General features: G+C 43.2%; 2 protein-coding genes across 2 annotated transcripts; both read right to left on the bottom strand.

Moving 5' to 3' along the window:
- Positions 1-2523: 2523 nt before the first annotated feature.
- LOC134180896 (uncharacterized) lies at positions 2524-3993 on the bottom strand. Its single transcript, XM_062648080.1, has one exon. The coding sequence runs from the start codon at positions 3991-3993 to the stop codon at positions 2524-2526; it is 1470 nt and encodes a 489-aa protein (XP_062504064.1).
- Positions 3994-10077: 6084 nt separating this feature from the next.
- LOC134180897 (short-chain collagen C4-like) lies at positions 10078-11323 on the bottom strand. The gene has a single exon (XM_062648081.1). The coding sequence runs from the start codon at positions 10961-10963 to the stop codon at positions 10148-10150; it is 816 nt and encodes a 271-aa protein (XP_062504065.1). The 5' UTR covers positions 10964-11323; the 3' UTR covers positions 10078-10147.
- Between the last annotated feature and the right edge of the window lie 1993 nt (positions 11324-13316).

The raw sequence follows: 13316 nt of genomic DNA on the forward strand, positions 1-13316 counted from the left end.
ATATGTTGTTAACCAACTCTGTCTATGTCTCTCTTTGTTTCCTGTAAGTGTATACACCTGCAGAGGTGGCCAAATTGGGATAAGGCTGGTGCTTTTGTGTGGAATGCATCCTGGTGCCCAACGGAAATGACACGCCCACGCAGACACACCTGGGCAAGACTGATTTGAAGCTACTTACCTACCTACCTACTTACATGTACCTACATACATACATTTATACATACGTACATACATACATACATTTATACATGCGTACATACATACATACATTTATACATACGTACATACATAGATAAATTTATACATACGTACATACATACATACTGAACGATTTATGTATGTATGTATCATCATGGTACATTCGATCATGATGTCTTGTGTTCAGTTACAGCCGTGAAGTCAGAATCTGCTTGAGTAGCTTTAAGCTTTGGTGCTAAATCTTTGCTTGCTTGGTGCCCAAGGCCAGGTGGCACCAAAGGACTAGTTGGCCACCCCTGCACCTGTGCGCGCACGTAAATACTGTAACTCGCGCTTTCCTTTCTACACACACTAACTGGTTAGTTTGGTAGTTTGCATTTGGAATTACGATTTATGATCAATAGAGTTTACTGCACAAAGTTTGAATTCGTTTCAAAAATATATATTGGCATCGTTCTTATTTATTTGTCGAGACCAAGTCAAAAGAGTTTTAAACGAATACAGTGACAACAACAACAACAACAACAACAACAACAACAACAACAACAACAGCAATGCAGTAGCAGGTATACAACACGACAGTAACAACACATCAACAACAATAATGACAATAAGAGGAATATAATTTCGGAGAATTTTTGGATATGTGATGGCAGTCTTCTGAATCGCGCTCAGTGACAGCTGAACGGCGTACGTAACATATGATCGCTAATTGAGGTTCATATGTACGACTAGATGTCAGTCTCTATCTCATTCTCTTCTATTTGGCTCTGACTAATTAAAAAATTACATTCAAGCTGCCAATATAACACGCGGAGGGTTTGCACGTACTGTAGTGCTGCTTTATTTTACTATAACAACAACAACAACAACAACAACAACAATGAAATGCAGTAACAATAACAACTTTTCTCTTTATCCTATTCAATTTCTCACTTTGCCAATTCTTGCTTTAATTAATTAATTAATTAATGTTCAGTTCGTTTCCTTCTCTGCTTTCAATTCGTCTTTCAACTCACTCAACTCCTTCAACTGATCTCGTTCTTTATCTGTTTGTTGAGCTTCAGGTAAATTCACGGTGTCTCGTCGTCCATGTTTTGCATACGTTGACTCGATTTAGCACGACCTACGATAGTAGGTGTGTCAACTGTCGTAAGGCATTGTTACAAGTCTGTTATGTTGCTAGACAAGGTGTTTTCGCTCATAATTAACGAGTAATAGGCTAACAACAAACAGACAGACAGACAGGCAGACAGACAGACAGACAGGCAGACAGACAGACAAGAAACAGTCAAACAAATAGGCAGGCAAACAAACAAAGTTACAGCAGGGCGGCAGAGCTGGAGATCTGCATGAGGACGCTCGGGGATCCCAAATTTGAGCATGCACAACTTCTATTCTTGTAAGCAAACAGTACCCTCGTAGTTCATGTACTCCGATGTCTTGTCATGCCTCGCCCCCTTTAACTTGCGAGTCGCTCCGCCGCGCCTGATGTATGCACCCCCGTAAATACATTCCATGGATCTGCTACAGCGGCGGAGCTAAGGGGGGCTAGACGAATCGGGCTCCCCGACTTTGGGCCACAACCTTTACTTTGGAAGCAGACCAGGGCCGTAGACTCGGAGGCAAACAATACCCTCGTAGTGTATGTACTTTGATGTCCTTTCCTGTCTCTCCTACCCATCCCCAACCTGCGAGTTAGCCCTCCTCCTCCCTCCCCAACCTGCGAGTCTACCGCCCCTGATTCTGTATACATGAAATGTACTTTCAGTTCGATAACATGTTGGTTTGAAACGAAAACAGTCTCTATACTATTAAAACACAAAAGCAAATGTATATACAGTTTATTGCTTGTCTTCACGACGTCTCAATGACTGAGACTCGTCATCATATCTGATAGTTTGGCTCCGGACGGAAAATGTTCATCCTTTACGACACACTCAATCCTTCTGGCATGCATGGCTCGAACGCCCATGTCAGCCAGTGCCTCTCTGACGCAATCAACGAGCCAGTATCCCTCCACCTCGAACTCTCGAAATGTATATTCGTACTGTTCTAGCTTCAACCCTTCAGCAAGTCAACGACTTCGTCTGTATTGAATGACATGATGGATTTCTGCGGATTGTCATCGTCATACAGTCTTTGTCCGCTTTGTAGTTGTTCAAGCCTGGTTTTCTCTTTCTTGTATTCGACTTCCAGCTTTGCCAATTGTTGTTTTAACGTCTGGTTTGTTTCCTTCTCTGCTTCCAATTCGTCTTTCAACTCACTCAACTTCTTCAACTGATCTTGTCCCTCCCATCTCTGCTTGTTGAGCTTCAGGTACATTCACGGTGACTCGTCGTCCAGGCTTTGTATACGGTGGTAGCATTGGTTTTGCCGTTTTTCTGCTATTGGAATCTGGTTCTTCTTCTCTTCTGCGCCAAATTCCTCACTCGACTGATTTCCTTCCTCCCCTAATATCTTTATATATGCGCCAGCTTCAGGTACATTTAGATATTGCTCAGTGTCTTGTAATCGAGACGTTGAATGCAGGGGTAGCTCTGGTTTTGCTGTCACGGGTGGCAGCCTTGGGAGCCTCGTGTCAACTTTGCATTGGATTGGATGCGGACTTCCTGTTAGGCTTAAAAGTTTGAATTTTTCTTTGTTTTCTAGTGGATTTGACTGTAAAATTTTAGTTAAATCGACTTCCCTTTTCATCACCTGTTTTGAATTAGTGGGGGGACTACATTCAACAGTTACTCTTTGCGTCAATACAGGTTTTCTATTTAGAATGTCAAACATCATTGCACGTGGAGAGAGAACTGGAGAAGAATACAAATCCTTACTTTTTGTTTTGACTATAGCTAGTTGATCCAACTCAGCTTGTAGTACTTGCTGTTTCAGTTGATTTAGTTGATATTCAAGAGCAGCATTCTCGAGGTTGACATTTCGTTTGGCAAACGGGGGTTCGTATTTCTTCACAAAGAGAGCGTTATTACTCGAGCTACCTCGCAATGTTTCATAAAAGTGTACTTCTCTTGGAATTGTGCCGTAAGATGACGGGGTTTGACTAGACATGTCTAGATCTTTAGACGCAAAAACCACAGCAATGCGGTCATTCTCGTAAGTTGGTATCAACTGGTAACATTTTTTGCTAGATTGGATTCGTTGGCGAGTGATTTCAGGTCTGGGAGACACTTTTACTACTGGCAAAGGATCTTCATAGAACATAGAGTTGGTCTCGTTATTTCCAATCCGCGGGAGACCGCAGAAGTCGACCAAACCATAAAGCAGATGGGCGTGGTCGTCCACTTTGTTTGGGCGCGTGTCTTCGCCTTTCACTGTGAACAATACCTGTCTTTTTTTGTTCACCGGCACAGCAAACACTCTGCCCGTCTTGATATTGTTAGCGACGACAAAATAACGTTTTTCCAGTTTTTGAAGTTGCAGTTTAGTCGGTGGTCTCGGCTGCGGTCTTAATTCCGTGATTTCATATGCCACCTTACGTGGACCATCAATCCTCACTCTACGAGGCAACTTGAGCTGGTGAACAATCTCTATGGTCAAATATCTTAACTTCGAAGGCGCCGACATGCTAAAATTTACCTCCAAATCGATAGGAAAGCGATAGTGACTAGTGGCGACTTGTTGCCGTTGATGACTGAAGTATCTGCGAACGCCGCACACGACAGTCCCGTACGTGGCATCATCGTCGACGTCCACCAAATTCACTTCCTCTCCTTCGCCGATTTCATTTTCATCTGGCAGAATAAGACAGCTTGAAGCGAAAAATGAGACGGGATGTGCACTTGCCATGTAAGCGTCTCGCACTGTCCGATACCTTTGTAGAGTAACTCAGTCATAATAATTAGTGGTTTCTTGCCGTATGGACACACCTACTTTCTGACTAGTATATAGTGTACGGGCACAATAGAATCGTGGCCTTTTGGGTTTCAACTGTTGCAAGTCGTATACTCGTTACATTTTGGTGTCAGAAGTGAGTTCATGGCTCAGCAAGGTGCCGATCAGCCAGTTGTACAGCAACCTCAGGTTCAAGCCTATCGTCAGCCGTGCCTACCAGAACCTTTTGCTGATGGCGACATCTCTACCTGGTTGCGTCGCTTTGATCTCTGCTGTTCTGCTAACCGCTGGGACGCCCACGACAAGGTCGTACGGTTGCCTACTCTGCTGCAAGGACGAGCCTTTGCAGTGTTTGAACGGCTGACCCAACAGCAAACGGATACGTACGACCACCTCATTGCCGCTCTGCAAACGGCATTTGAACCGCGTACAGAATAACGTCGTCGCCTTGCAACGCGGCAGCTCAATAGTCGCACTCTGCAGACGGGTGAGGACCTTGATGTGTTTGTACGTGATCTAGAACGTTTGCTAGACAGAGCACAGCCTGGGTTATCCGCAGAGTTGCGTCGGCAGCAGTTGATTGACCGGTTCATTGCCGGGTTACCGGAGGTCATCAGTGATCAGCTATACGTCTTAGCACCAGTGGGCCTTAACGAAACGGTGAGCAAAGCTAGAGAGCTGTGTCTCTTGCAGCGTCGCAAGGAGGGCAGGCAAGGTAAAGGACAAGGGAGAATAGCTGCCACAACAGGAGCACAGTCTGCTGATCAGGAATCATTAGCACAAACAATGGTGCGTTCTTTAGAAGCGTTGACCTCGCGTCTGGAACGACTGGAAGACCGCATTCAAGGTGGAGCTACTGGGAAGCAACAGTCCCGATCTCGAAAGAGTAGTGGAGGATGCTTCAGATGTGGTAGTACAGGGCATTGGAAACGAGATTGTCCAGTGCCGGCTGGGAAACCTACCCACAAGGAAGCATGGAAGAAGACCAACAGTAACCCCAATAGCCTGACCAAAGAACCGCAGAAAAGTAATACTGTGGGTATTCTGACTGGTGGAGAAGCTGATCAATCATGCTCTCTCACAGTACAGGCGATTGTGGCAGGACAGATGACGCAGTGTCTGGTAGACACTGGTGCATCTGCATCTCTGATGCAAGCTTTATCTGGGAAACCACGATTCATCTAGGAGTGGTGAGAATAGGCACAATTCACTGAAAGGAGTGGATGAAAATGATATCCATGTCTGTGGCAAGATGGATTTGCAAGTGGAAATTGGTCAGTGGAAGACTCATCATACATTTTTGGTAGCCAACATAGCTACAGGACCCATTCTTGGTGTAGACTTTCTTTTGAAGCACAACATTACTGTTGACTTGAGGCGAAGAAGGCTGACACTACCAGGAGGTGCAATTGGAAGGTTGACCACACCAGGAGTACAAAGCAATCATTGTTTTCTGATTCTCAACCACAGCATGCAGATTCCCACAATGACCAGACAGCTGGGAGAAGCTCACATAGTGGATGAGTACTGTAACAAGGTATGTCAAGAGGGAGTGGCAATGTTAGAGCCAGACAATACTGTCATTAGCAAGACAGGTGTCATGATTGCCCACTCACTAATCAGTTTGGATCAGGATGTGGTGCCAGTGCAATTGATGGCACCTGGTGGACCAGTGCAGTTGTCACAAGGAACTGCATTAGGGCAACTGACAAGCATAGACCACAACGTCCCCATTGTAGGCGTGATTCAAGAACCAGATGCAGGAATTGACACTAGCCAAGATACAGTCCCTAGAAGTGATGTCATACCTACTAATGCATCAGTTAGTGAAAAGAACAATGAGTTAGTGCAGCAATTTGAACTAAACAAGCTGCCACTGAAGGAAAGGGAACGAAAACAATTGGAGGCACTGATTATCACGCATGCTAATCTGTTTGCATTCCAAGCAGGCGAAGTAGGCAGAACAGATCGTGTCCAACACAGAATCAAGACTGGGGACAGTCCCCCAATTAGACAGCACCCCAGACGACTTCCACACAGCTTGAGAGGCGTGGTCAAAGACCAAGTTCAAGAGATGCTGGAGAGGGACATTATTCGTCCATCAGCAAGTCCTTGGTCAAGTCCGATTGTTCTTGTAAAGAGAAGGGATGGCCGATTTAGATTCTGTGTAGACTACCGGAAGTTGAACGCTGCCACGACTAAAGATTCATACCCATTGCCTAGGATAGATGAGGCACTGGACAGCCTTTCAGGAGCCAAGTACTTTTCTACGTTGGACTTAGCTTCTGGGTACTGGCAAGTAGAGGTGGCACCCGAGGATAGACCAAAGACGGCATTCACATCAAAGCATGGGCTTTATGAATTTAATGTCATGCCTTTCGGTCTTACCAATGCGCCCAGTACTTTTCAGCGACTCATGGAAGCGGTGCTAGCTGGTTTATCATGGGAAGAATGTCTAATCTACTTGGATGACATCATAGTGTTTTCATCATCGTTCAAGGAACACATGTTGAGGCTAGAAAGGGTATTTGGGAGATTGAATGCAGCAGGTTTGAAGCTACAACCTGCTAAGTGTCACTTTGCGAGGAATTCCGTGAAGTACCTGGGACACATAGTATCTGCGAGGGATATTCAACCAGATCCGGTAAAGCTTCAGGCAGTCAAGAATTTTCCAAGACCAACAGAAGTTAAAGAGCTGAAGGAATTCCTTGGCTTAGCGGGTTATTACCGGAGGTTCGTACCAGGATTTTCGCAGATTGCTGCCCCACTTTTTCAACTGCAGGAGAAAGGCACCGACTTCGTCTGGACTGAAGCCAGTGAAAGAGCTTTCACTGTCCTAAAAGAGAGACTGACGGAACCACCAGTCCTAGCTTTTCCACAGTTTGATAAACCGTTCCACCTAGCCACCGATGCTAGTGAGACAGGATTGGGGGCAGTGCTATCTCAAGTGATCGAGGAGAAAGAGAGAGTAGTGTCCTATGCTAGCAGGGCTTTGCGTAAAGCAGAACACAACTATTCAACAGTAGAGAAGGAAGCACTCGCAATTGTGTGGGCAGTTACAGCATTTCGTCCTTACTTGTACGGTCACAAGTTTACAGTAGCAACGGATCACTGTCCATTATCATGGCTGAAGTCAGTCAAGGAACCAACGGGACGACTGGCACGATGGATCTTGATGTTAGGGGAGTATGACATGGACGTTGTCTACCGGAGGGGCAAGGACAATACTAATGCAGATAGCTTATCGAGACGTCGACACCATGACACAGACAAAGAAGACCAGGAAATGCTATCCACTCACCACAACGAGACATCTGAATCATGTGCAGCAGTTGGATTCCTTCCCCAATGGTCAGCTGCTGACTTGCAGCACATGCAGAAAAGTGACACTGAAATAAAGGAAGTGCTTGAGCAGATGCCAGCAGGACGACCACAGTTTGCGGGAAAGTGGAAAAGTAATTCAAAACTTAAACAGTTTGGTCGAGTGTGGCATCAGTTGAAAGTAACAGACGATGGACTACTGTACAGAATTCGGGACAGGAGAATGGCTACAGGAAGACAAACGCAAGAATTAGTAGTTGTTCCAACATCTTTAGTATCAGAGATCTTAACTCAATTGCATGACCAGAGTGGACACCTTGGATTGGAAAAGACTTTGGGAAGACTGGAGGATAGATTTTGGTGGCCAGGATACACTCAAGATATCAAAGACTGGATCAAGTGTTGTATACAGTGTAGTCAGAGGAAAAGACCACCACGTCACCCAAGAGCAGCACTACACAACATTACAGTTGGAGGTCCAATGGAAATGATCGCTATTGACTTTCTAGGTCCATTACCTCAGACAGAAAAGGGAAACAAGCATTTGCTTGTCATGGCTGATTATTACACCAAGTGGGTGGAAGCCTTTGCACTACCCAACCAGAAGACATCAACAGTGGCACGAGTACTTATTGATGAGGTCTTTTGCAGACTTGGAACTCCAGCTATCCTCCATAGTGACCAGGGGAGAAATTTCGAGAGCAAGATACTGCAGGAGGTTTGCCAGATACTTGAGATAAAGAAAGTTAGAACTACTCCGTATCATCCCCAGAGTGATGGGTTAGTCGAGAGGGCAAATCGAACTCTGCTAGACCTGCTTGCTAAGCATGTCTCCCACAATCAGCGAGACTGGGATGTATGTCTACCTGTACTTCTGTTTCACTACAGAACATCAAAGCAATCAACGACACAAATGAGTCCATTTGAATTGATGTTAGGAAGAAGTGCACGCCTTCCTGTCGACGTTCAGACTGGAGCACCTCTTCCTGAACCAGAAGCAACAACGGAGTTCGGACAACGATTGAAGGAGGACAGAGCTCTGACCAAGGAATTCGTAGAGACGCACATCGTGTCAGCACAACGTCGTCAGAAGGAGAACTACGACCAGAAGACATCTCCGCATCATCATTACACGGCAGGTGATCTAGTTTGGTTGTTTACTCCAGTTGTAAATATAGGAATGTCCAGCAAACTAGCCAAACCTTGCAAGGGTCCATTCCGCGTATTGGCAGTGTACGACAATGGCACCATGGACGTCATTCCTGCGGAAGGTAGAAGACGACGACGGAGGCGAGTACACTGTAACCGAGTGAAGCCATGTTGCAGACATCCGGTACACGACAGCTGTCAGGAAGATCGAGAACAACAAGTGATGAAACCAACTGAAGAGAACGAGCAACAAGCAGAGGAGGCCTGTCCGAATATTCTACCGGCAGCAGTTCAGTACTTTGAGGAGGTAGTCACGGAAGGCCAAGTCCCGGATGTACTAGACCAACCATTGGTTGTGGACTTACCGATTCGAAGACCTGCTAGAGAACATAATCGACCAAGATGGCTACAGGACTACGTAGTTAGTGACACAAAGTAGTGATTTTTGCAGTTGTGTTATTGTAACGTGAGGTCACGTTAGAATCGTAGGAGGGAGGAATGTAGAGTAACTCAGTCATAATAATTAGTGGTTTCTTGCCGTATGGACACACCTACTTTCTGACTAGTATATAGTGTACGGGCACAATAGAATCGTGGCCTTTTGGGTTTCAACTGTTGCAAGTCGTATACTCGTTACACCTTCTATCGTCTAACTTCGGATTATCAGGCAGCAGCTCGAAATCGAGACTACAGTTGAGTGGAATGTTTATCTCTTTGTTGTCGACTTCTCTTACAGCTGCGATTACTTCTTCCTCAACGACGAAATGAAAGCGTACTTTTTGACCTCGAACGAGGGATTCCTCTCTGGTGTCTCCACGGAAACTTTTGATTATCTCGACGTCTGCTGGTAGATTGTAGCTCTGGAGAAGCTGAGAGATGGTGAACTTCATGCCAGGAAGATAAGTCGGTCGACTCGAGCTCGACGCCATCATAGTTAGTAGGGCTGAAATTTTAGTTCCCGGATGCGATAATAGGTATCGTAGCTCTTTTGTAAATACAACTTCTTAGATAGTTCTTTTACTGTATATTTTTTTAAACTTTGTAATGGAATATACACGTCGTCTAAGAGTCGCGTGATCATCTCCAAATGAAGATGTGGAGCTAACTCTAGTGCCACAATATTCAATGGTCAGGTCTTCGAGTACACATGTAGTTTCATGTCGTTCTACACTAACAATGTTTGCTCGACTATTTAGATAATTGAATTTCTAGCATGGATCGCATTGGGATGCGCCTTATGGCGTTGTATTTTTTGTTCACTGGTAGTAACGAGCTTAAACAATTCCTAGGTCTAAACTCCAGAGAGACTGTAGCATGTGATTCCACAAACATAAACATATTATATTGACTTGCTTTTACAAACCTAAACATAATGTAGCTGTTCTACAAGTCTCTATATAGCTAGCTATATGCTATACTATAGTTGCTTTGACGTTTTCTGTTCTACAGACCCTAAAACATTATGATTCAACAGTGTTGGCTGTGACTGCATGCTCTACTCAGCCTCTAGCTTACTAGACAGTAAACAAATGCAAGCATGTCTATGCACATACAGTTAATAACAAATTCAATAGTAGTGCCAATTAAGCCTAGTGCTCATATTTTTATCCTTAAGACCATTTCGTTCTTCTCATCTTTCTTACTTTAGACACACAGCGCAGGTCAGCTCTCGACCGTTGACGTAAGGAGGACATGGAAGGGATCCACATACACCTTCAACAGGATGAAACAGATGTTCATCGTCGTTTCTATAACTTCCAGGGAATCCCTCTGCGTTGTAGTCAACACACACGTACATGATCCTTCCTGAATGACTATGTCGTTCTGCCATGAGATATCCATAATATGCTCTACTCCATGCAGTGGGACAGGTGTTCTTTGCTGGTAACATGAATTGAGTGTTCTTATTGGCATCGTAACACACAGCACAAGGAACATCGTAATCTTTCAATCTTTTGTTGATGAATGGTTGAATGCCTTGCCACAATTGATACTCTGCTCCATAAATATAACTTGCTCCTTGGTAACCGTCTTTGTAATATCCCCATACAGGATCAAGTGGGAGACAGAGAGTGTTAGCTCCACCTCCTGCATGACTGTGATGAGTCCCAGCCGCGATTCCAGAGTAGAGTGTTTGTACTCCGTATGCTGTACAGGTTTTCTTTCCCCAATGAACATAAGTAACACCACTAGCACCCAATGAACCACCAGCAGCTGTGACAGAAACACAACGAACAAGATCAACTGCAAGGAGCAAATCTAGTGAAATGTAAAACTTACGAGTTCCTGGCTCTCCTCTAGCACCTTTGGTTCCAGCTGGTCCGACGTCTCCTTTTGAAGCTGATGGACCGGGTCTGCCAGTCTTACCTTTTTTTCCTTTTTTTCCTTTAGGACCAATATCTCCTTTTCTACCGTTTCGACCTTTTTTTCCAGGATCACCAGGATCGCCACGCATTCCTAATATAACATTTTGATTAACTATTTTACTTGCACTCAGTAAATTGACAATTCAACCTTACCATCACGACCAGGTAGACCTAAAATTGAAGTTAAATTTTGTCAATGATAACACAAAGGTTGGTGCTCTAAAATATTTATTCTTTGAAATATATTAGAGTCAGAGCATGCTCTTGATGTTTCATGCTTTAGTTGTACTTAGCAAATGGAAACCATAGATCAATCAACTTCAATTAATTAATTCAACAACAACAACTCAATTCGTGACACCGCAGTCTACCAGAGCCATATTTATAATTAACTTAGCTACTTCAATTAGTTAAATTAAGTGCATCAAACCATCTCTTCCAGGCATTCCAGGTAGACCTACACAATAAATATCAAATACCATAGGTACCATAGGAAACTACACCTTGTGAACATTTTACCTGTACATATGCAACTTTCCGTACTACCACTAGGATTATCCTGCAAATTGTTTAATTAAGTTAACGGAAGTGACTCAAATAAAATAAACACAACGTATGAAAATCTAAATCTTTTACACACACACACACACACACACACACACACACACACACACACACACACACACACACACACACCATATATATATATATATATATATATATATATATATATATATATATATATATATATATATATATATATATATATATATATTCTTACATCTTGAGCGTTGACCAAAGTTAGATTTATAATAACCATAGAAATCGTGATAATCCTTCCTCCCACAAGAACAAAAATATTGCTACAACTGATAGACCGACAAGAAGCTGCATGTGATCGTGCTTACTTGAGAACAGTCATTCTTGTTTCCAATCTGTAGAACTTGTCGCACTTGTTGTCAGGGTTGTCTGGTTCTTGAGCATCAAGGTCTCTCGATGTACAGCTAACAAACTCTGCCTCTCTCTGATTCCTGCACGCTTTATATACCCGTGAGTGCACGTCGATACTGTACCTTGCTCTCCTTCTAGGGACATCTCTCTGTATGAGAAATTAGTCGCCATGGTCTCCATGTAAACATGCAAACCACAAGTGATTAAATATCTACGAATACAAAAGTGATCGCCTTATAGAGAAGAATGACTTGCAAGCATCAAAGGTTGAAGCAGAATGTTATGCGTTGTATCCTAGAGACGATTGTAGCTAAACAAGCATCAGTCCCAAACAGAGTTAGGAAGTTGTATCTAGGTAACAAGAGCCATGCAGACACCGCGCAACAAACAAAGGTTTAGATATGGTATGTTATGGCGTGCCATTTGTGTCAAAATTAGACAATGAGATGAGGCGATGAGACAATGAGATGAGGCGATGTGAGGCGATGAGATCACGAGATGAGGCGATGAGACTGTACTAAGAGATTGCAATATGAGACTGCATCGATATGAGATACCGCATGCAGCTACTGTATGGGAGACTGGTGATTCATACTTATATTTTGTCTACTGCAGAGAATCTAAATTTTGAAGGTTTTTTACTCGTGTTCTTATCAAGGCTGCATTTTTGAGCTCCACAAAACCAATTGAAGTGCCTACTCTCCCACGTACGTTTCTAAATCTAGACAACGCATGCAGTGTATAAAGTCTTTGGTAAAGTTACAACATGTCGTATATATCTTGTATGCGTTAGACACTCGCTGCAACTCACTCTATTTCTACAATTGATTGGGTTGTCGATACCTAAGCACATCTAGATAAAGGGACTTGTATTTGCCTCTCGGGAAATCCCCGTACACGTGTAGAACACTTCATAGACTGACTTTACCACAGCCCTCCTTCCATATTAATTAAAACTTACATAATCTCTGACACAACTTCACGGATTTGCGTATATAGTCAGCGTGCACACATGCATGCACTTACGTCGTCTTTTTCTTATGTGCATATAGATGGTGGTTTTCCTAATGCACTCTATCACTTACTAGTAATTTTGGGTTTGCAGTTAATTAATCATTATCAAGTCTTTGGAAAGTGTCATTTTTTTCTTTATTAGAGAGTCTTTATTCGACACTTGTTGTCTGCAACTAACAGATAAAGAAAGAAAGAAGACAAGAAAAACTTAATTATGGGCTGACTCCTGGCTTTCTCCGTGTCAATTATTAATTACAGACTAAGGCTCTTTTTAGCCACATGCAGTATCCAACAGGGTGGGGTTTGTCTATTATATTTTCACTATACGCTTGCATTAATAAATATTAAATTAAAAATTAAAGAAGATTGCTTAAAAGTTGCTTGCAATTTAATATTGTATAGGTTAGAAAAATTTGACTGATGGATTCCATTTAAAGTTATTGTAGACTTAAACAGCACACTCAATCTTTGATCAAT

Source organism: Corticium candelabrum, chromosome 6, assembly GCF_963422355.1.
Source record: "Corticium candelabrum chromosome 6, ooCorCand1.1, whole genome shotgun sequence".
NCBI classification, from domain to species: domain Eukaryota; kingdom Metazoa; phylum Porifera; class Homoscleromorpha; order Homosclerophorida; family Plakinidae; genus Corticium; species Corticium candelabrum.

Excerpts from the sequence above, each read along its gene's own strand:
- LOC134180896 (XM_062648080.1), bottom strand. The coding sequence starts at position 3,993 with ATGGCAAGTGCACATCCCGTCTCATTTTTCGCTTCAAGCTGTCTTATT.
- LOC134180897 (XM_062648081.1), bottom strand. The coding sequence starts at position 10,963 with ATGCGTGGCGATCCTGGTGATCCTGGAAAAAAAGGTCGAAACGGTAGA.